General features: G+C 43.8%; 1 protein-coding gene across 14 annotated transcripts in view; it reads left to right on the forward strand.

The window, feature by feature from the left end:
• The window catches only part of SHPRH (SNF2 histone linker PHD RING helicase), a 113,030-nt gene that overhangs the window by 75,141 nt on the left and 12,020 nt on the right, over positions 1 to 25,869 (forward strand). For 7 of the 14 annotated variants that reach the window (XM_025204852.1, XM_025204850.1, XM_006024234.3 and 4 more), the window contains 3 exons: positions 1,742 to 1,843; positions 4,828 to 4,899; positions 6,558 to 6,746. The exons of 1 other annotated variant lie outside the window; for it this stretch is intronic. In XM_025204852.1, coding sequence (XP_025060637.1) covers positions 1,742 to 1,843; positions 4,828 to 4,899; positions 6,558 to 6,746 — 363 coding nt within the window. Of the gene's footprint in view, positions 1 to 1,741; positions 1,844 to 4,827; positions 4,900 to 6,557; positions 6,747 to 7,552; positions 7,649 to 25,869 lie in introns of those variants that run through there. 6 more of the 14 variants (XM_025204856.1, XM_025204857.1, XM_025204859.1 and 3 more) reach the window with 6 other exon arrangements.

The following is a 25,869-nucleotide window of genomic DNA, read 5'->3' on the forward strand; positions in this document are numbered from 1 at the left end:
TGGACACCAGCTGGGGAGCGCTGGCCGCTTTTACAGTGAGTGAGGTCGGCCACCAGGAGACTCTCTTTCCCCGGCCAGTGGGATTGGTTGCCGGGGGACATCCCCTGCCCCAGTCACTGACTTGTCGTAGGGGCCAACTCAAGAGGCACCAGACATCCATGCCTACCAGGATAAAAACAGAGGAGTAACAATGAGCTATATGCTTGGTTTCTAATTTTCTACAAATTCTTAGATTCTGCATTCAGTAAAACATTCAACTTACCCTGCAAAAATAGGGTTGAAAAATTAATTTTTAATTGGCATGATAGTTGTAATGCAAAATGTAGAATTTCCTTTTTAAAGAACAGACTTTTTACAAAACCATAGAAATGTATTCATTAAACTAAAGGGGAATCACTTATTTTTTTAGTCCTCAGCATTTATCTGTAGTGTTTGCAGTTTTTGCAGGATTAAAATGGACTAGAAACAAAAGTCAACTGATCCATTGTCATAGAATATGCTAACTAAGTGGTTCTCAACCTTATTAGATTTAGGACATCGCTCCACAAACTTTTGGAATTTGGTGGCACCCCTGGGTGAGAACCACTGTTGTACTGCCTCAGTTTACTTCTGTTGTTTTCAATCAGGGTGCTGCCACTGCACTTGGGTAAAAATGCCTTGTGTACACCCAGGCTGGACAGGGTTATAGCATGTGTGTTCCCCTACTTCCATTTGGGTATTTGAATAAGACAAAAACAGGCAGGAGACCCTGCCTATGCTGCAGCCCTTTCTAGTCTGCCCCCCTCCTCCCATGCTTCTCCTGGAAACAGGCATGCAGGAATGTTTTTGAGCAATGTTGTGCAGGGAAGGGTCATGGCACAAGCAGGCTCTCTTGTCTGTGTTATGCTATCAGGAACCTTTACCAAGAGAAGGAGCAAGCACCCATGCCCCTGCCCTTTCTGGTATGGCTATGTACAAGGTAGGCAGGACATTTTTACCTGGCCTGGTGGCAGCAGCTGTTATGTGGCACCCCTGAAAGGGTCTTGTAGCCACCCTAGTTGAGAACCACTGGGCTAAATGAAGAACAGAGAAAACTAAAGTAAAAAACAGCATAGGTTGTAAAAAATTACTAAACAGTTGGGGTCAGCTCACACAGGTTGGTTGAAGAATTATCGTTGGGTGCTGGGATCAATTATTCTGTAAATCGGGGTTCTCCAACTTCTTGGTGGCCATGCACTGCATGGGCTGTAGACCAGGAGGCTGCATGCCACTTGGGCCACTTGCTATGTACTTCCCTCTCCCCCTCCCCACCTCCTGCCATTTTTCTAGAGGTCTAGAAAATATTTCATACAAGTTGGGGTTTGGAGGAATTGAGATTTAGTCTATGAAGAGAAGACTGAGGGGTTCCATAACAGTCCTGAAATACCAGGAAGGTTCTTATGAAGAGGGCGGCAATGCATTGTTCTCTGTAGATACGGGGCACAGGACAAGAAATCATGGAGATTTCGGTTGGATATATGAAGAACTGTCTAATTCTGAGGGTGGTTAATTAAGCACTAGAATGGATTATAGAGAGGTTGTGGACTCTCCAATACTAAAAAATGTTGAATATAGGTTAGACAAATGTCTTTCTGGGATGGCTTAAACAAGAAAGACTTTGCCTTGAGCAGGGGGTTTGATTAGTTTCAAGTCCTTTCCAGCCCTATCTTTGACCCTCTTTTGTGTGATTCCTTATCCATGCTTAATAAATGCTGTTTTTTAGGTAGAGCAAAATCGAGTGAAACTTTTGAATGACAAGGCAGTTGCCAAATCCCAGCTTCAGAAGAAACTAGGCCAGCTCCTGTATCTCACTAATTTAGAGAAGGTACAGTATGCTTGTTACTCCCATATTACAGTTTAGTGTCAACCTCTAGTGCCCATATGGGCAATCTGCTTCAGTGCTTTCATTTATTTATATATTTATCAGTAGATTATAGTTTTACTCTAAAGATGCATTGTAATCTTATTACCTTGTATTGTGAGTGATTACCACATGATATATTACATAATCCATGTTGTATATGTTACATAAAAATACTGTGTAACATAATATATTTTGGCCACTTTCTAAATCACTCAAATGTGAACATATAAACAATCTAAAACAACTTTTGTTTCTTTTCAGCTCTTGGTATGGAAATCTGTAAATAAGCAGAAATAATATAATTGTCAAAAGTATCCACTAAATATATGTGCTAATTTTCATAAGGTTCTTTAAAGATATTATTTTGTTGAAACATAATATTCAAATAGGTCAAATTGTTTGCAGAAGAGTGGTTCTCAACAGAAACACTGCTGCTGCAGCCATTTAAGACTGGGAACAGCTGTGGTAGGAGCCAGTGCTGCTGCCTGCATTAGGTTTATCAAATAAACCTAAAAGAGAAATAAACCTTTAGCTCCATCTGAGGCACACAGCAGTTTCACCTGGTTGTGGTAGCACTGGTGCTTCAGCATCCTTGAAAAGGGTCACATGGCACCCTGGCATACCATGGCACCCTGGTTGAGAACCACTGCTTCAAAAGTTTCTTTTGTGATACCGGATTTAAATGCCTGTTAGATCTTTGCCTTGATTAAATAAGTTCATCACCAGGATTGAGCACTCTGATTAGTTTACTGTCACTGGTTTCCCAGCAACCTCTGGTCATTCTACCCGTGAGAAATTCTGTATCTTCTGCCCCACTTCTTCCTTTGTATAAGTCCCCAGTTATCTCAAGAGATTATGGAACAAGACAAGCTAATTGTTTTAATTCAATTACACCTTGAATATCTTGGAATGGTTTTATGATGGTGGGATGATGTCTCTCCAAGCGCTGTTTGGTGACACACATCCGTACCCTAGTATTTATAATACAAATAGTAAATACTATGTATATGTTTTTAAATCATCTAAAGCAGACAGTTAACAGGTAATTATTTCAGATAAAGATTGTACAGAATTGTGCTCAATATATTAAGGGATAATTACCCAGTGTGTTTAAGATGGAGACTGCCCTGGTGCAGATGACCTGTTGTACAAAGTTTGATTTGGTGATATTGATGCCGACTTCTTTTTGCCAATTGTTTGAACAACAAAAATTAGTCAAAGCATAGGTAAACAAGGTTTGGTATGATTCAGGCAGACTAAAAATGTGTTTTAAATATTACTTTAAACTTTCAGAAATCAAAGAGCTTTCTTCTTTTTTTTTATTCCTTCCTACAGAAATCACAGAACATTTCATTAAAAATTTAATGACACTTTTAAGCATATTTGAGTTTTTTGGTCTGTTATATAATCTGGCTGTTGTAAAAAAAAAATTGTAGTAGCTTTTGTAGTGTAAGTTGAACCTTAATTTAAAAAGAAGGAAAGGAGATCTCTACAACATTTTTCATCAGACTTTTTGTTACATTGAAACACTTCTCAGGAACATTTTCAAAGTCTGATACAGTTTGATAAACAGATATAAATAGAACTGTTATCATTAATTAAATACTCTATTTACTATTTTTGATTCATGGGGTGGAGAAGATAACCTGGTTTTATTTCTACAAAAATTAGCAAAGGATGTTCAGCAACTTTAAAAGCAGTTATAAAATCAGTTCAGGATTGACTGTAATACTGTATTTGTTCAAATATGGTGAGGGTTCCCCCCCTCATTTAGCACAGGGAGGAAAAAACATCTCATCTTAAAATCAAGTACAGACTAGGCAAGCTATTGCTGCGGCTGTGGAAGAGGGGTATGGGTGGGTCATGTGACAGGTAGGGTGTGCATGGGAGAGCATGGGGAAGAGCCGGTGGGATTGTGGGAGAAGGGATGGGCAGAGCAAGTGGGGCATGTGTGGGGAAATGGCACAGGGGAAGGGACATGTGAGCACAGTGCAGGGGGGAGCGCAGGGGAAAAGGGTGTGCAGTGCAGGGTGGGAACAAGGGGAAGGAGTGCATGATGCAGGGGGGAAACACAGGAGAGAGCAGTGGAGGTATTGCAGGAGAAGAGACGTGGGTAACATGGGAGGGTGTGCGATTCAGGGGAAACATGAGGAATGGGCACGCAGCGCAGGGGGAACACTGGTGAAGAAATACACAGAGCGACGGGAATGCAGGAAAAGAGACATGGGGTGCAGGGTAGGGAAGCAGCAAGGGGGTGCACACTATAGATGGGGAAAGGGTGAGCAGTTCTGGGGGAACATGAGGAAGGGATGAGTGGTGTGGGGAAAGGGATGCATAGGGTGCTGGGCAAGTGGATTGTGGAGCAAGGGGAGCATAGGGAACAGGTTTGTTGAAGGAGTACATAGTGAATGGTGAGCACTGAGAGAGGCATGCACAGGGAAGGCGTGTGCAGAGTGGTGGGGGAGTTGCTATGGCTTTGACCCCCACCCTGACTGGGGTTGGAGGCTGAAGTCAGAGCCAGTGCTCCTGTTTGGCCCTACCAGGTGCTCCATGCCCCCACCAGAGATAAAGCAAAAACAACTGTAAAGGTGAAGAGGTCAAGTGGTAGGAAGGGGAAGGCACTAGGGGCAAGTGGCAAGGGGGAGGACAAGGGGCATAAGGCAGGCTGCCTGCCCCCCAGCTACTACTTCCCTGCTACTAGCTTTCCTGTGGAAGTGGTAGGAGGAATGAATTTAAGAGGACCCTTCAAGAACTAGATTCTAGACATGGAAAATTCAAACTAATTTATAATTTTCCATGTCTCCAATCTCATAGTTTAAGGGTTGTCTTAAATTCAGTGTTGTCTTAGATTCGAGTAGATAGATTAACTTTCCAAATAGATTATTTAAAATATAGATGATCTTTTTTGGGTTTTTTTGAAAAATGAAAATGTTTCTGTTTTATAGTCTCAGGATAAAACCACTGGTGGAGTTAATCCAGAACCCTGTCCAATTTGTGCTCGCCAACTGGGAAAGCAGGTAAATAAGCAGGAAGTGATCCTCTCTTTTACAAAATTCTTAGACTTGATTTCTGCCATCTGAATTTAAATGAGCATTGTGTTTAAATCTGGGAAATTTAAGATTTTTTCAAAAACACCATATTATTGAATCCTCTCATCCGTGTATATGTTCCTTTTGATTTCTTTACTCAATGAAAGGTGGAATATAAGGTCTGGTGTTCTGTATTTGTTCTTACTGATTTTTTTTTTCTTCTGAGAATAGAAAACTTTAAAAAATGCATATTAGCTGTTCAGAAACTAATAGGACGCAATAGGATAGATACTGATATTCTGGATTCTTTTATTTTTCAGAACTAGAAAAGCTGGAATTTGAGAGTGAGTTTAGTGAAAAATGTGAGATTATGAGATGCATGCCCTATGTCTTTAAATACAGGTGCAGTATAGGTAATGCTTCATGTACTGTCTGCTGAATTTAAACTAGTACCCAAGACTAAAAGGCTCTATATCTTTTTATCATGTCTGCTGTGTTACCTGGTCTCTCCAGAATTTATATTTTGTTCTAAAGCTTATGGCTGCCTATACACATGCTGGTTCGCATTCTAATTAGAATGCTTTCGCATGGTCTCACTGTCGCATGTATAATGATGTTATATCTCATCAAATGAAGTTTAGATAAAGCATCTCATGGTGGGGCCTTAATACATGTGACAATGGGGTATTTTAATTAGAGTGGCTCTCTAGGAACCACTCTAATTAAGATGCTTCCCCCACCCTCCAGCTCTTGAGCATTTGTATAGGTAGCCATAGTTCTCAGACTACTTGGGTGGTCCACAGAACTGGGTGATCACATCTGGGGGCTGAATTCTTCATTGTCAGTTGCTAAAACTACATTAATTGTAAAATACTAGTTCTTTGTTAATTGTTGCAGTTGTCATAGGAGTATTATTACATAACCCCTCCTAAAGGGAGGGTGTCCCCAACACAGTCTCTGCATTAATTTATAGTCCATTCCATAGAAACCCCATATTGAAAACATTCTTTTTAAGAAGTGGAGTGCCATTGCAATTAACAGTCTTATCAAAAAAATTAAAACACTTGGTCTCAGGACTTTTGAAGTAAGAATTGTCACTTTTTTGTATTGCAATGGCAAGGTGAAATCTGAATCAAAATATAGGTTCTATAAAATATAAACTCTTCCAAACTGAAATCCAAAAGAAATATTTCCATTTAAGTTTCTTAAATTCTTTTACAAACAGTAATATGTTTCCTTCTTTGTTATGTATTGTCTGCATTACAGCATGGTTTTAGGTCATAACAACTACATTTAAAAAAAAAAAAAGATTTTGTAAAATAAAAAAAGTTTACCCTATCTGATTTAGCTTTCCAAACTGAGACAAAGATGATAAACATAAATAGTAAATCTTCTTTGAAAACTTCCGTTAAAAATTGTTCTTTCTTTGAAATTAATTTATTTCCTTGAAACGTTGAAATTCAAGATTTTTCAACTAGCTCCAGTAGTGTTGTTTTTTTTAAAATTCCCTCAGTTTTAATATTCTGAAGAGTTGTCTTATTAAAGGTAAGGTCATGTTTTGTTAACATAATCTTAACTTTTTTACGTGCCTCTGTGAGTGCATGTGTGCGGAAAAAAATAATATCTTTTTTAATTTCCCTTTCCAGTGGGCAGTTCTGACTTGTGGGCATTGCTTCTGTAATGAATGTATAGCTATAATTATAGAACAGTACAGTGTTGGCACCCGCAGGAGTTCGATTAAGTGCGCCATCTGCAGACAGACAACCTCTCATAAAGAAATATCTTACGTCTTCACTGCAGAGACTGCAAACCAAGAAGATGATATTCCTGTGAAGGTAATCAGCCTTACATAGAATTTCTTGGCACAGATTTTCAGAGATACATATTCTAAGAGGTTTTTTGCAGCTAAGTTGGATGTGATTTCAGCGAAGTTGGATGTTATTTACCTGAACTTTTTTGATGGCATGAGCCTCATTTTTTACAACTGTGTAAAAAATATGGTCATTTGGAAGCATTAAGTAAACACTTCTTTTTTCCAAAAAATAGTTCTACCTTCATGTTTTAAAAGCTGCTGCATGATGGCCTCAAAGATCAGATGTTTTAAAACTATAGGAGTAAATACGTCTGCCCAAAGTCTGTTAGGTGAATTAGAAAACTAAATTTTTGCAAAAATATGGACTGTCTGTCCTTCGTGTGAAAAAGGCTTTGGTTAGTCTTAGTCAAATTTTCTTAACATCTGATATCATGTCATTATAGATTCATACATATGTAAATGATGAATTGTTTGGTTGACTGTCAAATTATTGATTGGCTTTCTGTAGCTAGCCGAAGCTATAATTCCTTTTTTGGATCCAACTCGGTTTACTCAGATGAGTAGCACTTATTAAGATAATTATGTCTTAGCTGCAGGTGTAGCAGGAATTTTTCTCAGTTGGTTAAAATATAAAACTATTTACTGAAGATCCAGGATATTATTTCTAAATTTAGATTTCTGTTGGTTTTCTCACCTTTGGGATGTACAGATTAGATTTTTATGGGCTTTAAGACTATCTGTCAAAGATTGCCTACAGTTCACACTAAAGTAGTTTTAAATGCAAAGAGTCTGGTAAGTATGATGATTTGTTTTCATTTTTTTTTTAAGACAGAACGAAGATTATATATGTACAGTCATAGAACACTTCAGGAAGTAGACGCTGCTTGATTAAATTGCTTCCAGTAGAAGGCTCTATGGCTGCTAGTAAGCATTTGTTGCTCTAGCTCTCATCCTGGAATTGCCCATTTCTTGTTTTAAATCTGCAGTGGATTATTGTAATTCTCTTTTCAGTTGCTTTGACATTGACTTGAAAATAGCAGAAGTGTAGCTTCCTTTTTGGCCCAGTAGTTAAAGTATAAGAATTGAATCTGTAGCACCCTTCCTCCTGCATTTCCTTTTGTTTAAGTCAGTGAGTTTGGTTCAGAATTTTAGTGAATGTATAAAGCTCTAAATAATGTAGGCTCAACATTATAATTTTTTTTTAATTTGAATTGCAGTAGAGCTAGTAGGGAATTGTCATTCTCTCTGGCCTTTTTTCCAGAAAATGCCATTTTGTCAAAACAAACTATTCACAAGACCATTATGTCACTTGCAACTGAGTTCTAGTGGAAAATGTTTCTTGGTTCAGAGATGGGAAAGGGAAACAGAGTGCTATTGCTTCCCCCCCCGAGAATGATTAGTAATGTGCTCAGGGCACTTGCCTATCATGTGGACCTAGATTTAAGACCCTATTCATAGTTCAGAAAAGCAGTGTGCACTTGAGCTGCTCACATTCCAAGTGAGTTCCTAGACCACCAAGCTATTGGCTGTTTGGTATTTGTGTTGTAAACACATTTGAAAGATCTTGGTTTCATCCTAGTGTGAAATAAGAATGTCTGAAATCTCGCAGTTTCTAAAATGGGGAGATTGATTATCTTAAACAGACCTGGGTAGGAAATAGCTGGAACACTGATATAGGTACTTTAAAACGCAACAAAAAACAATCACTGCTATGAACAGTTTACAGTGCATATCATCCCTCTAACATGGGCTGTTGGGGTTGAGAAAAGCATGATCATTTTTGTCTTAAAATTGAAGTTCTATTAATAAACCAATAATTCATAGTGGTTCAGAAGAAAACAATGGAAGAGCCTGCGTTTAAGGTGCATTGGTAGAGAGGCAGATATATTGGTATTATTTTAAGTGAGGCAATTGAGAAGTCTTTTTTTCTTTTTTCTACTTTCCTTTGAACTGTTGAGTGGTTGGCCACAGCTCAGGCTCAGTTTTTGACAAGGGTGCATTTCTGCTGGTGCTTGGAAAACTCAGATTTCCTAGCAAGAGGGTCTTGCTCTTACAGTCAGATTTATAGAAATCACCAAAATTAGGGTCAGGAAGGCATTGTTCCTAGATCAGGGGTAGGCAGTTATTTTAACTGGAAGGTCACTTAATGAGTTGTAGTGAGCTGTTGAGGGCTGCAAGGGTAGCCCCACCCCCTGGTCACCATCTAGGGACTGGAAGTCCCACCCCCTAATCCCTGACCTTTGCCACTAGAAGCCCCTCCACTCTCTCCCCCCTCCCTGTGCCCCCTGGAAGTACTCCTTTTGGGGGCGGGTTGCCATCTGAACCAGAAAAAAAACAACTCATAAAATGAAAGTCAAACATTTACTTTAGCATATTTCAATTTTATTACAAAAATATTTTTATCATGATTTGTGTTTGTGTACTGTATATAGAGATGTCTGAATAATAGGTCAAACAAAGTCTTCCTCTTGTATTTTGTGTGTGAGGCAGTGTGTGGGGTGTGGCCACGGGTGGGTGTGTATGGTGGGGTGTGGGTGCATGTGGGGTTTGTGAGGAGGTGTAGCTGTGGGGGGCGTAGGGTATGTTATGGGATGTGTGTAAATTAGGGGGTTGTAGGAGCAAGGTGTGGGTCTGGGGTTTATGGGCTGGGGGGCTGTGGGGACCCCCATGCACTCCCCCAAATGGCACACAGCCCCTGCCGCCAACAGCAGCAACAGGCAGGGACTCGGGGTGGTCGTGGCCCGTGCAGGTGCTGCCACCTGGCAGCATGCTGCTCTGGCCAAAGTTGCACATGGCAACAAGGAGTGCAGGCGGACCAGCCCACCCCAATCACAGGGACCTCTGCAGCACACGTTCAGCTCCTAGCACTGTGCGCCAGTGGGGGTAGTTCCATGCAGTGGAGCCAGCTGCCTTCTACGCTCTCTGCTGGCATGGAAGCAGGGGGCAGAACTCTCTGCCACTTCTGGCGGAGTCCTGACAACTGTATATGGTGAGAAAGGCAGCCGGGTCCATTGTGCGGGGTTTCCCCTGGTGCTGCATGAGTGTCAAGAGCTGCACGTGAGTCGCAGGAAGCCCCGTGTGATACAGGCGGGCTGGCTTGATATTGTGCTCCTTGTCTCCATGTGCAGCTCTGGCTGGAGCCGCGTGCTGCCGGGTAGTAGCACCTGTATGGGACACGAGTGCTCCAAGGGCCTCTGCCTGCTGCTGCCCCCTCCCACACTCTGCCTACCTGTGCTCTGCATTCCCGCCACCCCATTGGGTGCATGCTGCGTGCTTCTGCCTGCCCTAGCCCCACAGCTCCCCTATCCCCACCACTTCCCTACCTGCTTCTTGGAGGGAGACAAGGAGGAGCCGGTAGAGGCTGGGGAAGCTGAGCAAGTCCCCAGTGGCTGCAGCAGTGACAGAAGCTGCATGCTGGCTGGGCCAGGCCCTTCCATGCATCAGAGTGGGAGCAAGGCACGTGGGTTGGGTGGGACACCCATGGGCTGGATGGAATTGCTTGGTGGACCAGATATGGCCTGCTGCATGTATTTTGTCCGTCCCTGCCCTAGATCAGAGAGACAGGGACTGTGGGGTTTTTACCTTCTTCTACTACTGTAAGCATAGAGCATGGTCCCCTTTCTAGGATCCTCTGAGTCTATATTATGTAGCTACTTTCCTGCCGTTCCAGTGGCAGGACATTGGCATGGCACTTGTGTCTCCTTATATGTATGGTATGTGATGGAGTATTCTGGATGTTTCTGTTTTTGTGTGTTCAAAGTCTGATATGGTAGCTTGGGGATTCCTCAAATTAGACTGCCCACATGAACCCTGGGGTTAGACTTAAGTGCCCCGGAGGCTGCTTCCAGTCCTGTCTCTATTCATGAAATAAAGGTGACTGTAGTACAGGTATACTTAACCAGTGGGAGATTTATTCTGCTAGCATGGTTTACAACAGTATGGGTCAGCAACAGGTTCAGAAGAAGCTATTCAAACATGCTGGGGACCCTGGGCATGTCTTTGGGTTATTAGTTCATGCAGCAGTCTGTACTGCCACATTTTCACTATTATATTCATAGATTCATAGATGTTAGGGTCGGAAGGGACCTTAGTAGATCATCGAGTCCGACCCCCTGCATAGGCAGGAAAGAGGGCTGGGTTTAGATGACCCCAGCTAGATGCCTATCTAACCTCCTCTTGAAGACCCCCAGGGTAGGGGAAAGCACCACCTCCCTTGGGAGCCCATTCCAGACCTTGGCCACTCTAACTGTGAAGAAGTTCTTCCTAATGTCTAGTCTAAATCTGCTCTCTGCCAGCTTGTGGCCATTATTTCTTGTAACCCCCGGGGGCGCCTTGGTGAGTGAAGCCTCACCAATTCCCTTCTATGCCTTCTGAGCCTTCTGCGCGGCTTCAGCCAGAACTGGATATATGTTATCTTTGTTAGCTAGATTTAAAGCTAGCATAAGTATGTCTAGCCACATTGCCATTTCTCATTAAGATATATACTAAATCCAATAAAGAGTATAAGGTTTCAGGTAATTGGCAGGAGTTGGCACAAGAGGGAGTAAGTAGGCTGTACTGTAGGAGGGTTTAGCTGGTACTTTCTGTTTATAGGGTTGATTTATTTTTTTCTACTTTTGTAGTTTTACTTAAGAATTTGGAAGGGAGATAGTAAATGTCATCCCATCTCCAACAGTACAAAAAATACCTACTGAGCTCACTTGTAGATTCATAACATTTAAGACTAGCAGGGATCATTAGGATTATCTGCTCTTATGTTCAGCATAAAGCAGGTGATAGCATTGCCCTGAAGGATTTCTCCATCAACTCTACAACCTCTGGTTGAGTGAAAATATAGAGTATTTGATAAATTCACCTGTCACTTTTCTGCAGGGGCCATGTTCTGTATTGTACTGTTCTGGCTGTGTGTGTGTGTGTGTGTGTGTGTGTGTAGGCAACAAGACGAGCACCCTTTTTTTAAAGAATCTTCCCTTCTTTTTACTTAAATAAGTCAATAAAAGAATGCATTTTTCAATTGTACAGTAGGCCAGTAGTCTGTGTTGCTAATTGTTGGTAGCTTATCATCTTGGTATGAAAATTCAGGGGGCCTGTTCTATATTTATTTGTTCAAACTATAATTCTCTAGGTTTGTCCTGTTTAGGGTGACCATATTTTTTGACTATCAATAAGGGATAGGCATCTTTCACTCCCCACACTCCAGCATGCTCAGCTGTTTCTGAGCTCCAGTCTGGTGAGTTGGGTAAGGGGTAGGAGTGTAAGGCAGAGCACACTGATGTGATGGGTACAGAGCAGAAAATGCTGGTGAGCTGCTGTCCCGGCGAAGAGGGACATGTGGTCACCCTAGTCCATTGGTCTTTCTTTAGTCAGTGTCCATCTTGTGTGTCTTGAAGTCTTTTTGTATTATACTGTACTCAGAGTAACTCTGCAGGTAGAGCTCTCTCTCTGCTGGGAAAGTTATTACTGGAATTCCAGCATGTTTTCCTCTCTATGTGGAAAATTCTACCATCAGGCTTTCATTAAGTTGCTATCTGAGCAAAGTTATGCTTATACTCAAGACCAGTAGTGCTCAGTCTTTTGGCCTCATGGGCTCAATTAAGTAATGCAGGGCCAGTTTATGGGCCGGATCAGGCCCCATATTGTCCCGCTTGACCCTGCACCGCCCCAGTCAGCCCCTCCCACCCCACTTGGCACCAAGCTGTCCCTTGCTGCCCCATGCTGCCCAGTTTAGGTCCCTACCACTCTTTGAAGCCCATTGCCCCCTCCCATTCATTTCCATGCTGTCCCTTGCCTCCCTGCTCGGGTCCATGCTTCCCATTTGGACTCCGTGCCGCCCTGCTCTACTCCACTCAGCTTCACATCGCTGCTTCTTGGTGTCAAATTTGTGGACCTGTGGGGAACCCTGCAGGCCAGATGATATGGGGGTTGAACACCCCTGTTTGAGGCTATTTTGTTTTTATCTTACCTTGAATAGTCACTTACCATAAAGTAAAAGCTGTGTTAACTGGCCTTTTACTAACCGGAATACTCTATTAACCTGAATTTCCAGCATACGCATCAATTATTTCTTGAACAGGGCTGTGGGGGGCATGAGTGCAACGGCTTCCCTCTGCGGGCTGCATAGGCATCGGCCAGCCAGACTGGGGGGCGGGCGGTAGTTTGCATGTGGCAGCCACCGCCACTGCCATCCATGCTTCCGCCATGTGCAAACCCAGATAACTAGAATTTTTAGATAACCAGCACCCCTCTTACCCCACTCATGCCAGATAACAAAGCTTTTACTGTATTTATATGTTAGTCTGGACATTCCATAACATAACAAACCCAAGATCTTTTGGTGCCCAGTAGTATAATATGTAAATCCAGACTAGAAGCCAAGAAACACCAGTAAATAAAGTAAGGACTGCCTGTAAACTTTTGATTGGTTAAGTCTACTATCTTTTTGGAACAACAAATCTATTTCATTTTGTTTGTTTGTTTGTCTGTTTGAAGTGAGCTGTAGACGAGTTCCTACCTTGTGTTCCTTGAGGTATGCATGTATGATATATGCACATTCACATACATGTGTTGTATGTGTGTGCATGCGTATGTGTCTGAGTGAATGGAGTAAGATGAAATATGGGAATATTTTCATTGTACTGGGGATATTTTGATTGTACTGTTTTTAATGAGTAGCAAATATAGGATCATAAAAAAAAAAAAAAAAAGGCTGGAAGGGACCTTGTGAGTTTATCTGGTCCAGCCCTGTATTTAAGGCAGGAACATCCCTGACTAAACCATCCCAGTCAGTCTAACCTGCTCTTGAAAATTTCCAGGGATGGAGAATCATAGAATCATAGAATTTAAGGGCTGGAAGGGACCTCAAAAGAACATCAAGTCCACCCCCCTTCTCTGGGCAGGAATACTACTGAGATCAAATGATCCCAGCAAGGTGTCTGTCCAGTCTCCTCGTGAAGACTTCCAAGGTTGGGGACAGCACCACCTCCCTGGGAAGTCTGTTCCAGATTCTGGTCACCCTTACCATAAAGAAGTTCTTCCTTACTTCCAACCTGAAACTGTCTTCTGACAGTTTATGGCCATTGCTCTGTGTCCTCCCCTGGGGTGCCCTAGTAAACAGTTTTTCTCCCAGCTCCCGATATTCACCCCTTACATACTTACAGATGGCCACCACATTTCCTCTCAGTCTTCTGTTCCCCAGGCTGAACAGTCTCAGATCCCTTAGTCTTTCCTCATAAGGTTTGTCCTCCAGGCCCTTAATCGTTCTTGTGGCCCTTCTCTGGACCATTTCAAGATTCTCCATGTCTTTTTTGAAGTGTGGCACCCAGAACTACTTCCTTAGCCCTCCTTGCAGTGCATCAGCTAATGCATCCCAGTATACTATTAGCTCTGGTGACTACATCCTCGCACTGGCGGCTCATGTTCATCCTGTGATCAACCATAACCCCAAGGTCCCTTTTAGCCATCATGCTGGCCAGGACATCTCCTCCTAACCTGTATTCATGTCACTGGTTACTTCTCCCCAGTTGAAGCACTTTGCATTTATCCTTATTGAACTGCATTCAGTTCCGCTCCACCCACCTTTCCAGCTTGTCCAGGTCCACTTAGATCTGCATCCTATTCCCTAGAGTGACCACTTTTCCCCATAACTTAGCATCGTCTGCAGACTGGGCCAGCATGCTTTCCACATCCTCATCTAAATCATTGGTAAAGATGTTGAACAGCACGGGGCCACAACTTCTATGTAGGTAGCCTATTCTAGTGCTTGACCACCCTCACACAGTTAGAAAGTTCTTTCTACTCTCCAACCTTAACTTTATCCTCTGCATCTTGAGGTCATTGCTTCTAGTCCTGTGCCCCATGGCCGCAGAGAAGAAAAAACATCTCCATTCTCTGTATAATCACCCTTCAGGTATCATAGAAAATTAGGGTTGGAAGGCACCTCAGGAGGTCATCTAGTCCAACCCCCTGCTCAAAGTATTTGAAGATTGTGATCAAATACCCCCTCAGCCTGAAATCTAATTCTTTCAGCCTTTTCTCCAAAGTCATGCTTTCCAGGCCTCTAATCATTGCTCTTTGCTGGACTCTTTTCAATCTGTTCACATCTTGAAATATGGGGTCCAGAAGTGGACCGATATTCAGATAGATAATTTTCTTTTAGTAATGGCCCTTTAGCTTGTTTATAGTTTAATGATAAGAAAATAGAGGTAGCAAATGGGTTGCAATTGTTAATATAATTATGGTTCTTTTTTATTCCACTATCCATGATTTCAGCACTTGTGCTGTGTGGCAGAAGGTGAGGGGCTTCCTGGGTGAGGGGCTTCCTCCCTGGTGGGCTAGAGACTGCCAGTCTGCCTGGCAACTAGCGATGTATTTCAAACTGGTTGGCTGACATCCAACAGGTGCTGGCCTCCATTGGACCAGGTAAATGGGGTCACAAGGGCTATATAAGTTAAGGACTGCCCAGGAGGAGGGGGCAGTAGCCATGAGGAAGACTCAGAGAAGGAGAAGAGCTGAACCATCTGAAACTTGCTCTCTCTCAAAACTCATGATCAAGGAACTGCCTGCTTCCAGAGGGAATCTCCACCTGCCTCTGGATGATACTTGTGGGTAAGCTACCTGAGGTCTAACTAGATATTTAGCTTGCAGTAACTCAGATGCATGATCAAAGGCTACCCAGCCATGGGAGTTTGCTCTATGGGATTTCTCTGATATTGCTCTACCCTGTACCCTATTCGAACCCTACCCCTTGTAACCAATAAAGTTCTCCTTTGTACCTAGTGTGGGAGACTTATTGGGAATGGGCCTAGATTATGCCTTGGGTTCCCCTTGGTTCAGCTGACTAAGGGAGGCCACTACTTGTGCTTCTGACTGAGGGAAGCATCCCAACTTCTTGAAGTGAATCAAGTACCCTTGAGGGCTACTAGGCCTGTGTTTCCCCGGGTGCGCAGAGCCAGAATCAGTCCAGAGCCCTGGGTGGTGGCAGTGGAACCCCAGGCTAGTGGGTGTGCTCCAGGAAGGGGGTCGGCCAGACTTGAGGCACCCCCAGGAAGGCACTCGGAGCCTGGAAGGTGGTCGGGCGCAGTGAGGTGGATGGCTCAATGCAGGAGCGTCCCCTACTGGCCTGCCACATGCTGCTCCTTTACTTTTGTTGTACATCTTTGATTATCTACATGTCATTTGGAGTGTGACAGCTATAGGAAAGGCAAATGAGCTGTAGAAAGGCTAGAACCACAGAGATTAGTGAGGCAAAGAAGCAGTAAAAAATGAACGTGTTTAGTACATGTAAAAGCATTTCAGCTTTCCAGCCTTTTGTTGTGTAGTGTTCAAGATAAAGATTTTTGCCTTTCTTTTTAGTACTGTTGGTCAGCAAGGGTGTAGGGGATGTGATCACTGCCCTAAAGAATGTACAAGGCCTCAATTCTGCAGATACTTACATGTTTGAATTACTCACTGCATAACTATTCATAGGATTGAATTCTGCTTCTGGACACTGACAAGTGATGTTAACAGAGAGTTGAGAGAGAGGACGGTACGTAAGACGAGAAAAACACGAGGTTGCTTGGTTAGACCTTTACGCAGCTTAATCTTTCAATTAAAATGACATTGTCTTTAAATTGGCAAATTTACTTTCTGTCAGCAGTTTGTATTGCAAGGGTGCAGCTTGGATAACTGGCTTTTCTTTTGACTTTTTATTGTCAGTGTTGCAACATTTATAATAGGTTCACAAATATTACAGGGAGCCCCTTAATGTAAGTGTGGTTTTTCTATGATGAAGTACTCTGAAATAGTTTGTTGTAGCTACTACTGTACAATATAGGGAAAGGGTTAACTTCTCCATTATGTTGGTTATTTGAACAGTATAGCAGATGCTGCTTGTTAAGTTAAATTGATCTACAATCATAAGAAGTTCCATAATTTCATTCATCCCCTCAATCTCTTAACACCTGCAATTTTTATTTTTTAAAGTGTTCCATTTTTGAAAACAAGACGTTAGATGTCAACCAGATGCATGTCAATCACAAAGGAGTTAGCAACAAGTGCTGTCACATCCACTACACTATTTTCTATGAGTTCAACACTGTGACAAAGGAGGGACAGGTTGCTGCAGCCGTTGGCAGCTCTGTCTTTTGCACAGCTTTGCTGGAGCATTCACATAGTTACGTGTTAATATATGAATGCTTGAGCAACCCAGCGCGTGCTCCAAGGCACACACTTAGACTTGTTTTCAACCTTCCCCACCAATATTACAGGCAACATAACTGCACTAAATTTGATCTGTCAATGTAGTGCAGCCAAGATAGGCAGTTGAGTATTCAGAGAACAGGTGCAGACAGAAATAAAACAATACTTGCCCAGCTGAGACTATTGCAGCATGAAATTGTATAGACATGTAAGCACTGGTAAGCAATTAAAAAATGCCTTTTCAAAAACTCTAGGTAAAATTGCTGTTGCACAAAGTGCATAATTAAAGGAATATATTTTCTGATTCCAGGAAGACATTAAAGATCTGTTGATCAGAGCTCTCTTGAAGACAAACAAGTGGCATAGACAACAAACTAAACAAAAAGTAGAATTTAGTACTGTAATCCCATGTACTGGGAATACTGTAGTTTCTGTACGTGTAATCATGTTTTAGGAATTATAACGAATAGAAGGTAGGCAGCATAGGTAGAAATGATTTGTATGGCAGTACATCTCTAACAAGGTCTCCTATGTGTAAATTAAAGTTAAGTTATGTACAATTTCCTGTTTGCTTTTTAATTTGGATAACTAACTGTAAAGCTGAACACTAACAAGTATAATAGCTCATCATGACAAATTTTAAAAAGGTATACAGTAAAACTATAACTTGTTTACAATACACAAGACAAAATAAAATATGTTGCTCTTGATTCAATAATTTGCTTCACAAATATTAATATTACTAATGTAAAGCACCCGTGTAATTACATAGTGTGGAATGAACCAAGTAGGAGTGAAAATGTTAAAGGACCAAATTGTAATGACCTTTCAGGAATAGTAAAGGTCTGGTTGTTTGGCGCGGGGGGGGGGGGGGGGGCGCGGCGACGGGTTGCTTTGTTTTGTTTTTAGATGCCTGGCTTCTCTGTACTTAAAAGCATTGAATCCTTGTTCAATAGTAAGTGCAGCTATGATCCTAACCAAAATGTGGGTTCTCTAACTGCAGTGCAGGTTCCCTGAGGAAATACTGCTTTTATGACAGTCATGGGATTTCGTATTTTGCCAAAATCGTAGCTTCAAGGGTTGCTAGTTGATCTGTATTTGCTAATTCTTTTCTTAGTTGGCTGGGTATCATTATACATGTAGTAGTTTTATAAAATCCTTCAAAGATTGTATTACTGATTAAATGAACAGTTTTATACTAATGAGCTCCTTGTGGTGCTCAGGTTTGTTACATGCTTGCAGCAGCTCAAATAGCAGCGGCACAAATTTGTGCTGGATATTTGTGCCTCAGCGCACGTACCTGAACATGCACTTTGGTGTGGGGCAAATTGTGTCACTTGGGGCAAACTAACCCTGCCCAGCTCTTCCTAGATCTTCAGCCAGGGGGAGCTAGACGCTGGGGCCAGCACAGGTGCTGGCCCCAGCAGTATAAAAAACTGCCCGCCTACTTGCCCTTGGGAGCTTCTGAGGCCCAGCCAGCTGGTATCTCAGGACACTAGCCCCTTGTGGCAGTTGAACTGCTGAACTAGCCCTAACTCTGAGTGGCCCTTGCACCCTCTACCCACTGCAGCAGTCTGGCAGTGAGGGCTCCTGCCTGGCTGTAACCTGCTGCCACCTGTGACAGCATCCACCCCCTTGGACCTGCAGCCCCATGGCTGTGTTCCTGCCAGACCCAGACAGGGACCAAACAGCCGCCTGGGCAGAGCTATCTGCACCTTTGGGCCAGCTGCCAGTGGACCGTGGCTGCACAGTTGGCCTTTGGGTGGCATTGCTGTCATGTCTTCTGGTGCCTCCACTCTGCCATCTGGGTAGCTATCGCCCAGAAGATGTGCTCCGTGTGGTGGCCCGCTTCAAAATGTCGAAGCATCTCTTCCTGGTCCTAAATGGCCAGGAGGTCAACCATCTCATCTGCCCTCCAGCTGGGTTCCTGGTGCTGGCCCTGGGCAGGCTTCTCCGCCCGGGTCCTGCCATTTGTCTCACCAGCCGGGATCCTGGTGGTCCCTGTTTAAAAATTGCAAATTCTCTGATAAGAAACGCCCATATTCTCTCATTAAAATACCCCAAATCCATGTTCGTCTGCGATTAAAATAAAACGCCACTATATATAGCAAGATCAGTTCAGCAGTGTTTTATTGATATGTTTACAAGTATAAAGCAGTTTGGAAGCCTACCAGTGCCACTATCATCATCATAAAACAATTTCTAAATATCTATACACTTTAACATTTGCTTTTGTTTTTTTATAGATTCATAGTTGGTGTAACTATCATAGAATAATTAGAGCTGGCCCTGTCCCTTTTGCTCACCAGGATATGGGACGCTGAGCAGCACTATGTCGGTGCCTTGCTCCCGCCCTTGCTCCGTCACTCACAACCCATAGCCCCTGCCTGCCCCCACTAGCTCCCTCCTGGCAGCAGCTCTGTCCCAGCACCAGGACATGAGTTCAGCTGCAGCTGTTTCATCTGTTGCTTTGTGGCTCTGAGCAGCGCCAGCCCTCACTGTTCTTCTCCCTGTGCCCAGGCCCCAGTGATCTCCATGCCGTTCCTGGGAAGCCCTCGATTGAGTCTCAGGTACTGGGCTAGGTAAGCCCCTTCCCTTCCAGTCTGGTGCACAGGCTGCTCTAGAGGGGCAGTGGGACTCTAAGCCCAGCTCTGGCCTTTTCTACCCAAAGCACTCCCCCACCCCCATCTCTCTCTCTCTCTCTCTCTCTCTCTCTCTCTCTCACACACACACACATATGCTCGCTCTCACCCCTGCTGCCACCTCCATCCCTCCCCCCAGCCCATCACACCCCCAAGTGGTTCCTGGAACCAGGGGCCCCCACAGGCTGGGGGCCCATGTCCCAGCACTGGTGTGGGCATGGGGCAAGGCTGCAGTGTGGCAGTTGCCCCTGCAGCCACAGCTTCTGCCAGTAGGTCCTGTCCTAGCTGGCAGCTAGGCACATAGGGGAGGAAAGGGGTGTGGGGGGTGGTTGTGTGGTTTGTGGGTGGGTGTAGGGTTTCTGGGGCTGGTTTGGGGATGTAGGGTTTGTGGGTAGATTGTAGGGGTTTGTGGGTATGGGTGGACTTTGTGAGGTGGGGAGGAGTGCTAAGGAGGGTGAGTCCCCTTCTTGCTCCCCCACATGGCCCACAGCCCCCCTGCAGCAGCAGTGGCCATCTGGGTGCTGACGCCTGCTCCTGGCAGAGACCCCCGGTGGCACGGGGCCACCTCAGACTGGCGGCTGCACATGGCATCAGCCCAGCCCGGCCCATGTGCCCTTGGACAGAACCAGACCAGTTCCTGCTGTCACCCAGTGCTTCCAGCACCGCAGGCAGAAGCTGCACGCCCTTGGGTTCGACCAGTTCCTGCTTGCATATGCCCCACTGTTGCTGCTGTGAGGCGGGGGACCTACCCCTCCCAAGCAGTCCCCTCCACTCCTACACAGCCTCCCTCACTCCTTCGTCCCTACTTACCTGGGACAGTGCCCAGGTCTGATCCATTGCTGCAGCCTTGACCCGCTCCTATTTATCCCAGCACACTGAGGCAGCATGCTAGGGCAGTGGGGCACAGAGCAACCAGAGACGCTCTGGCCAGGTGCATTGGAGGATTCATCCTCTGGTTGTGTTTTTCTGGTGTGCACTGCTTTTTTCTGGAGTGGTTTGGGGTTTTTTTTGGATACTGCAATTTCCCAGTGTCAAATTTAGAGCCCGCACTGCAGATATGCAGTGTAGGAAACATTTTTTTTTTCCTAGCATGCCTCTTGTGGCATCTCAGATTGCTTTGAGGTGCTGCAACAGGCACATGCATGCTCCTTTGGATGCGTCCACTGTTTCTTCTTTTACTTGGTAGTGGAGATAGAGTTCTGTTTATTTTTTGTATATTTTAATGCTAGTTAATGAGCAAGCGGATTAAAGATAAATTAAAATCTTAACTAATAGCTATAGCTTTAAATAATCAAATTAAAATTGAACAATGCAATCATCAAATCAAGGTTGCAACTAGAAACAAATTAATTAATGAGTTAATTATGTAGAATGAAATCAGTCTTTATATAAGATGACTGCATCTTCTAAAACTTATCCTAGAAAACACAATGCACCCTGCTTCCAGATGATCTAAGGCAACAGCTAGGCCCTTCAAGGTTTCTGAACTCTTACTTTTCCTGAATACTCTACTTCAGTAGGAAATGGCTGGCAGCTCTCAATTTAATGTTTGTCAGGTTAGTTCTATGCAAACTAACTTTTATTATAAAAGTGTGGTGCATAAAGGTACTCATTTACTCATTAAATATTGTTACAAAAGACTAATAATGTTCTTATAGCAACAGTTTGCAAAGAGAAAAGTTAACTGGAGAAAAAGATTAGATTTTTAGCTCGCCTGGTCTTTGCAGTAACAATATCAGACTGCCAGCTGTGGGGGACTGCATGATGCTATCTGTGTACCTCATAGTATGGTGGGTGACATCTCTGTTGTTCAGGTTGCATAGCCTGTGGTTTCTCAAGTTTTTTCTCTCCTTTGGACTGGGCTTAAAATAAATAGGAGCATTGATATTCCTTGATGATGTGGTGATCTTAGAGGAGCACACCTTCACCACTGTTTACCCATACCTTTATGTTTGTGACCCCATGTCAATTTTATGGAGAAATTAAAGCAAATCATGAGTTCAGATTTTGTACACCAGTAACATGGCCGGCTCTAGACTGGGACATTTGCATTAGGTCAGTTTAGCACATTCCCCAAATCACCCCTTTTTGTGGAAGTGTGATGCTTTTCAATACTGATACAGTTCTGATTCAATATAATTTTTTTTAAAAGACAGTTGATATGCTCAAAAATCTGAAAAAAGTGAGCTTTTTTCACTGCAGTGAAATCTGGCAGCCACTCCAGATTTCACTGCAGCTCCACTCCCAGCCCTGCACCACTGCCCGGCACAGCCTCACCTGAATGCCCCGCCTCCACCCAAAAGCGGGGAAAAGCTGGTGCTGCGCTGGGTGGTGGTGCAGGGCTGGGAGCGAAGCTGTAGTGAAATTTGGGGTGGATGCATCCTCCTCCCAGCGCTGCTGGAGCCCACTCAAAGCCCAGCCCCTGCCGAGAAGAGCCCCGGCTCCAGCTCCACCCTGCAGCTGCAGCCCGCCCTGCGCCACGCAGATCCAGGGACACATGCCCCCCACCCTCCCAGGGTGCAAGCAGTATTGGGAGCCGCTCCCACCTCACAAGCTGTGCTTCCATCCTGTACCACCCCCTTATCCTGGCTGGGCAGCGCCTGCCCCCTCCCTCACCGAGGGAGGTGTTGATCTGCGCTCCCAAGCCCCTTCCCTCCCCCTTCCCCTTCCACCACAAGGGACTTGCCAGCTGATGGCAGCTGTATTGGATATCGGATTGGTATCAGCCAATATGCCTCCTTAAATAGCGGCTGTCAGTATCGGTCCCCAAAATCTCTATTGGTGCATCGCTATCAAAAAAGTATCTTTTTGGATGTGACTTTTGACCCTTCTCCCTTTTATGGGATAACAGTTGGGGTACAAGTGACTTAGGTTCTCTAACTTCCCCAAGCTTTCTGATCATTTTGGCACAGCTCGTAATCTGATCTCCATCAGTATCTCTTGCTTCACTTGTATACCTCATGTTTTCTTTAGTATTTTAATTCTTACAGCATTTCTTAAAATATTCTTGGTCCCACTCACAAGCGAAAAAAAATTCTAGAAAAAATGGGTTAGCTTTACCAGGATCAGATGTAAGTGACCTCTTGGCAACAAACTGGTTTTTAGTTCTGTTAATATGAGGCTTACGTCAGCAACTTATTAAAAGTTTTTAAAACAAAAAAAGTTTTAAAAGTTTAAGTTCATTCATATTAGGCCTTGTTGAAATATGGTTGTTTCCTTTACACTGACACATTAGGTATCACTTGTAACAATGCAAAGTATAAAACATGAGAGAGAACCTTTATGTTTGTATATAAAATGCACCTTTATATGTTTGGTGAAGAGTGTATTGGGTTGGCATTGTTAGGCACAGTACCTCTCCAACAGAATTTATCAGAATCTGTTTTTATTTACTTTGTAACCTAAAGATGACTGATTACATTATATTTTACTTTATTGTCAAAGGGATTGATGATTTCATTAAACAAGTGTATGTTGTAGCCTATTAAAATACAGCTTGAGCTGCTTCAGGAAAAAAACAAAGAAAACCAAGACTAATCAAATAAGGTAGCATGTTTTTTAAGTAATAGAGGGAGGGTATGCTACTAGGTCATCAATTAGTGCTTTTTAAAATGTTACTGGTGTGTTTGGTTTTAGTGTTGCAGTGGAAGGTCCCTGAAGCACAGGCCCAGACTTAATTATAAAAGAAAAACAAGAACAGAGCCTCAAATCTCTTTTTTTTTTTCCAAGAGTAAATCTTATGGGAGGAGACAAAAGTAGTGTTTCCCCTCTAAATCTGTATTTTCTTAGTGATTTTGTGAGGCTAGAAGAGGTGAGTAAGCCCTCCAAGGCTGCATATAAATGTTAATTTCTAGTGGTGGAAAATTTCCATTTCTAGAAATGATCCCAGAAGAGGGATTAGTACAGACATTCAGTCTGCAACTGCCCCCTCTTCCCTGCTCCTTACGCCTTCCCCAGCCTGGGGTGATCCCAGTCTGGGGAAAGTATGGACTGCTCTAGTCTTCCTGTTTCTTGTGGGGTGAGGAGGGAGAATCAGAGCAGCAGGGAAAAGTTGAGTGGCAGGAGCAGAGATTTTAAAAGCCAGGAGCTGGGCTTGGGCAGCTTTTTCCTAGCTCGGTTCCCTGCCAACTAGCTTCCCCTTGTTCCCAGTGCTGCTCCCTGCACTCAGCTTCTGGTGCCCCAGAGCTGAGCAGCAGAGTAAAGCCCCAGCCTGCTTCTCACACTAAGAACTCTGTGAGAAGCAGGTAGGGGACTGTGCTGCTCAGCTTCTAGTGCCCGGAAGCAAAGCAGATGGGACGTTATAGCAAATGCCCAGCCTACTTCTGATACTGGGAAGTCAAGTGTGAGAAGCAGGCAGGGAGCATCTGCCCTCCCTCCCCCCATGCCTTTTTCAAACTAGTGACCCTGATCATAGGGAAGGCATAGCAGCCTTTCTTCTCTGGCTCTGCTTCCGGTCCCCAGGAGAAGTAAGCTGGGTGGGGGGTGTGGAGAGCATGCCATCTGCTCAGTCTCCTGGGAGAAACTCTTCAGGGAGCAATTTAACCTGGTTGTTCTCAGGTTATTTTTCTACCAGAGTAGCCATTATTTCTCTGGGAAAAAAAGCTTGAACATCTACAAACTTTTGCTTTCTACCAAGAGAAGAGTGACTCTCATGGTACTGGGTTTTTGGTTGTAGCTGTGTTGGTCTAAGGACATAGGCAGACAAAGTTCTTTGGGTAGATGTGATATCTTTTATTAGACCAACTGAGTTGTTGCAAAAAAGTTCTTTGCAAGCTTTTGGGCGCAATCACCCTTCTTCAGGCATAGGGAGTCTTTGGTGTTCTGAGACTCCAAGGAATGAGAGAAGCTAAAAGTGCAGCAGGATGTCAGTGAGAATGTAAGTAGAAAGGAATTAGAAAGACAAAAGGGTAAAGCAGGGAAGGGAGAGGGAAGAAAGCAGAGGGAGGGGAAAGAAGTCCAGGTTCACTTTTCCCTTACAAGCCGGCATGCTTGTTAACAGAGCATGCTGGCTTGTAAGGTGCCAGATAACTCAACTTTTTTGTACTTAGTTGGTCTAATAAAAGATATCACATCTACTTAAAGAACCTTGACTCTCATGGTAGAAACTCAACATCTGTACGTCTGAAGTATATTTTACTTCCTTCCCTCCAAAAAAAAAGAAAAAAGCCTAAAGATGGAAGTTATTTTACTGTAGGAGTTTCTTCTGCTATAGAACATTGCAGGAACTGCTGCAGTATTTGTGCAATGCTATGGCAAACATGCTTCTGGTAGAGATTTTGAATGTCACAAAGCACTATTAAACAGTCAGTTTCCTTTGACTTTTATTGGGCATTGTGGGAGAAGTTAAAACTTCCATTTTTGTCTATGACAATCTACCTCTAAATATTAATGGTCCTTTTAAGAATTCACATTTTATGTCATATCCTGGAGGCTGTCACAGGTCACAGAGATTAAACAATAGAACCTTTAATGGTAGTTAAATTTGTGATGACTGAAATTAGTTTGTATATCCCTGAATGCAGTATACAAAAGGTGTATGACATTTCAGAAACAAAAAAGATACTATAGAACCTCTCAGTTTAAGTCTTGCAAAACCTGCATATTTTTCAGACCTTGTTTCATAGTTGGTAGGGTCAGAAGGGACCTGAGCAGATCTTCAAGTCCGACCCCCTGTCATGGCAGGAAAGAGTACTGGGGTCAAACGACCCTGGCGAGGTGTTCATCCAGCCTCCTGTTAAAGACCCCCAGGGTAGGAGCCAGCACCACTTCTCTTGGAAATTGGCTCTAGATCCTAGCCACCCTGACTGTGAAGTAGCGCCTCTTGATATCTAGTCTAAATCTACCCTCTGCCAGCTTGTGACCGTTATTTTTTGTCACTCCTGGTAGTGCTCGGGGAACAGGGACTCTCCCAATGCCTGCTGGTCCCCCCTGACTAGTTTCTAAATGGCCACTAGATCCCCCCTCAGCCTTCTCTTGTGGAGGCTGAACCGGTTCAGGTCCCTTAGCCTCTCCTCGTAGGGCCTGCCCTGCTGACTCCTGATCATGTGAGTGGCCCTCCTCTGGACCCTCTCAATGTTGTCCCCATCCCTTCTAAAGTCCGGCGCCCAGAACTGGACGCAGTACTCCAACTGCGGCCTGACCAGTGCCGCGTAGAGGGGGAGGATCACCTCCTTGGACCTGCTCGAGATGCATCTGTGGATGCATGACAAGGTGTGGTTGGCCTTCCTGACTGCGTCCCCGCACTGGCCCATGTTCATTTTGGCATCAATAATGACTCCAAGGTCCTTTTCTGCCTCTGCACTGATGAGAAGGGAGTTCCCCAGC

Source organism: Alligator sinensis, unplaced genomic scaffold (genome assembly GCF_000455745.1).
Source record: "Alligator sinensis unplaced genomic scaffold, ASM45574v1 scaffold153_1, whole genome shotgun sequence".
In the NCBI taxonomy this organism is placed as follows: Eukaryota; Metazoa; Chordata; order Crocodylia; family Alligatoridae; genus Alligator; species Alligator sinensis.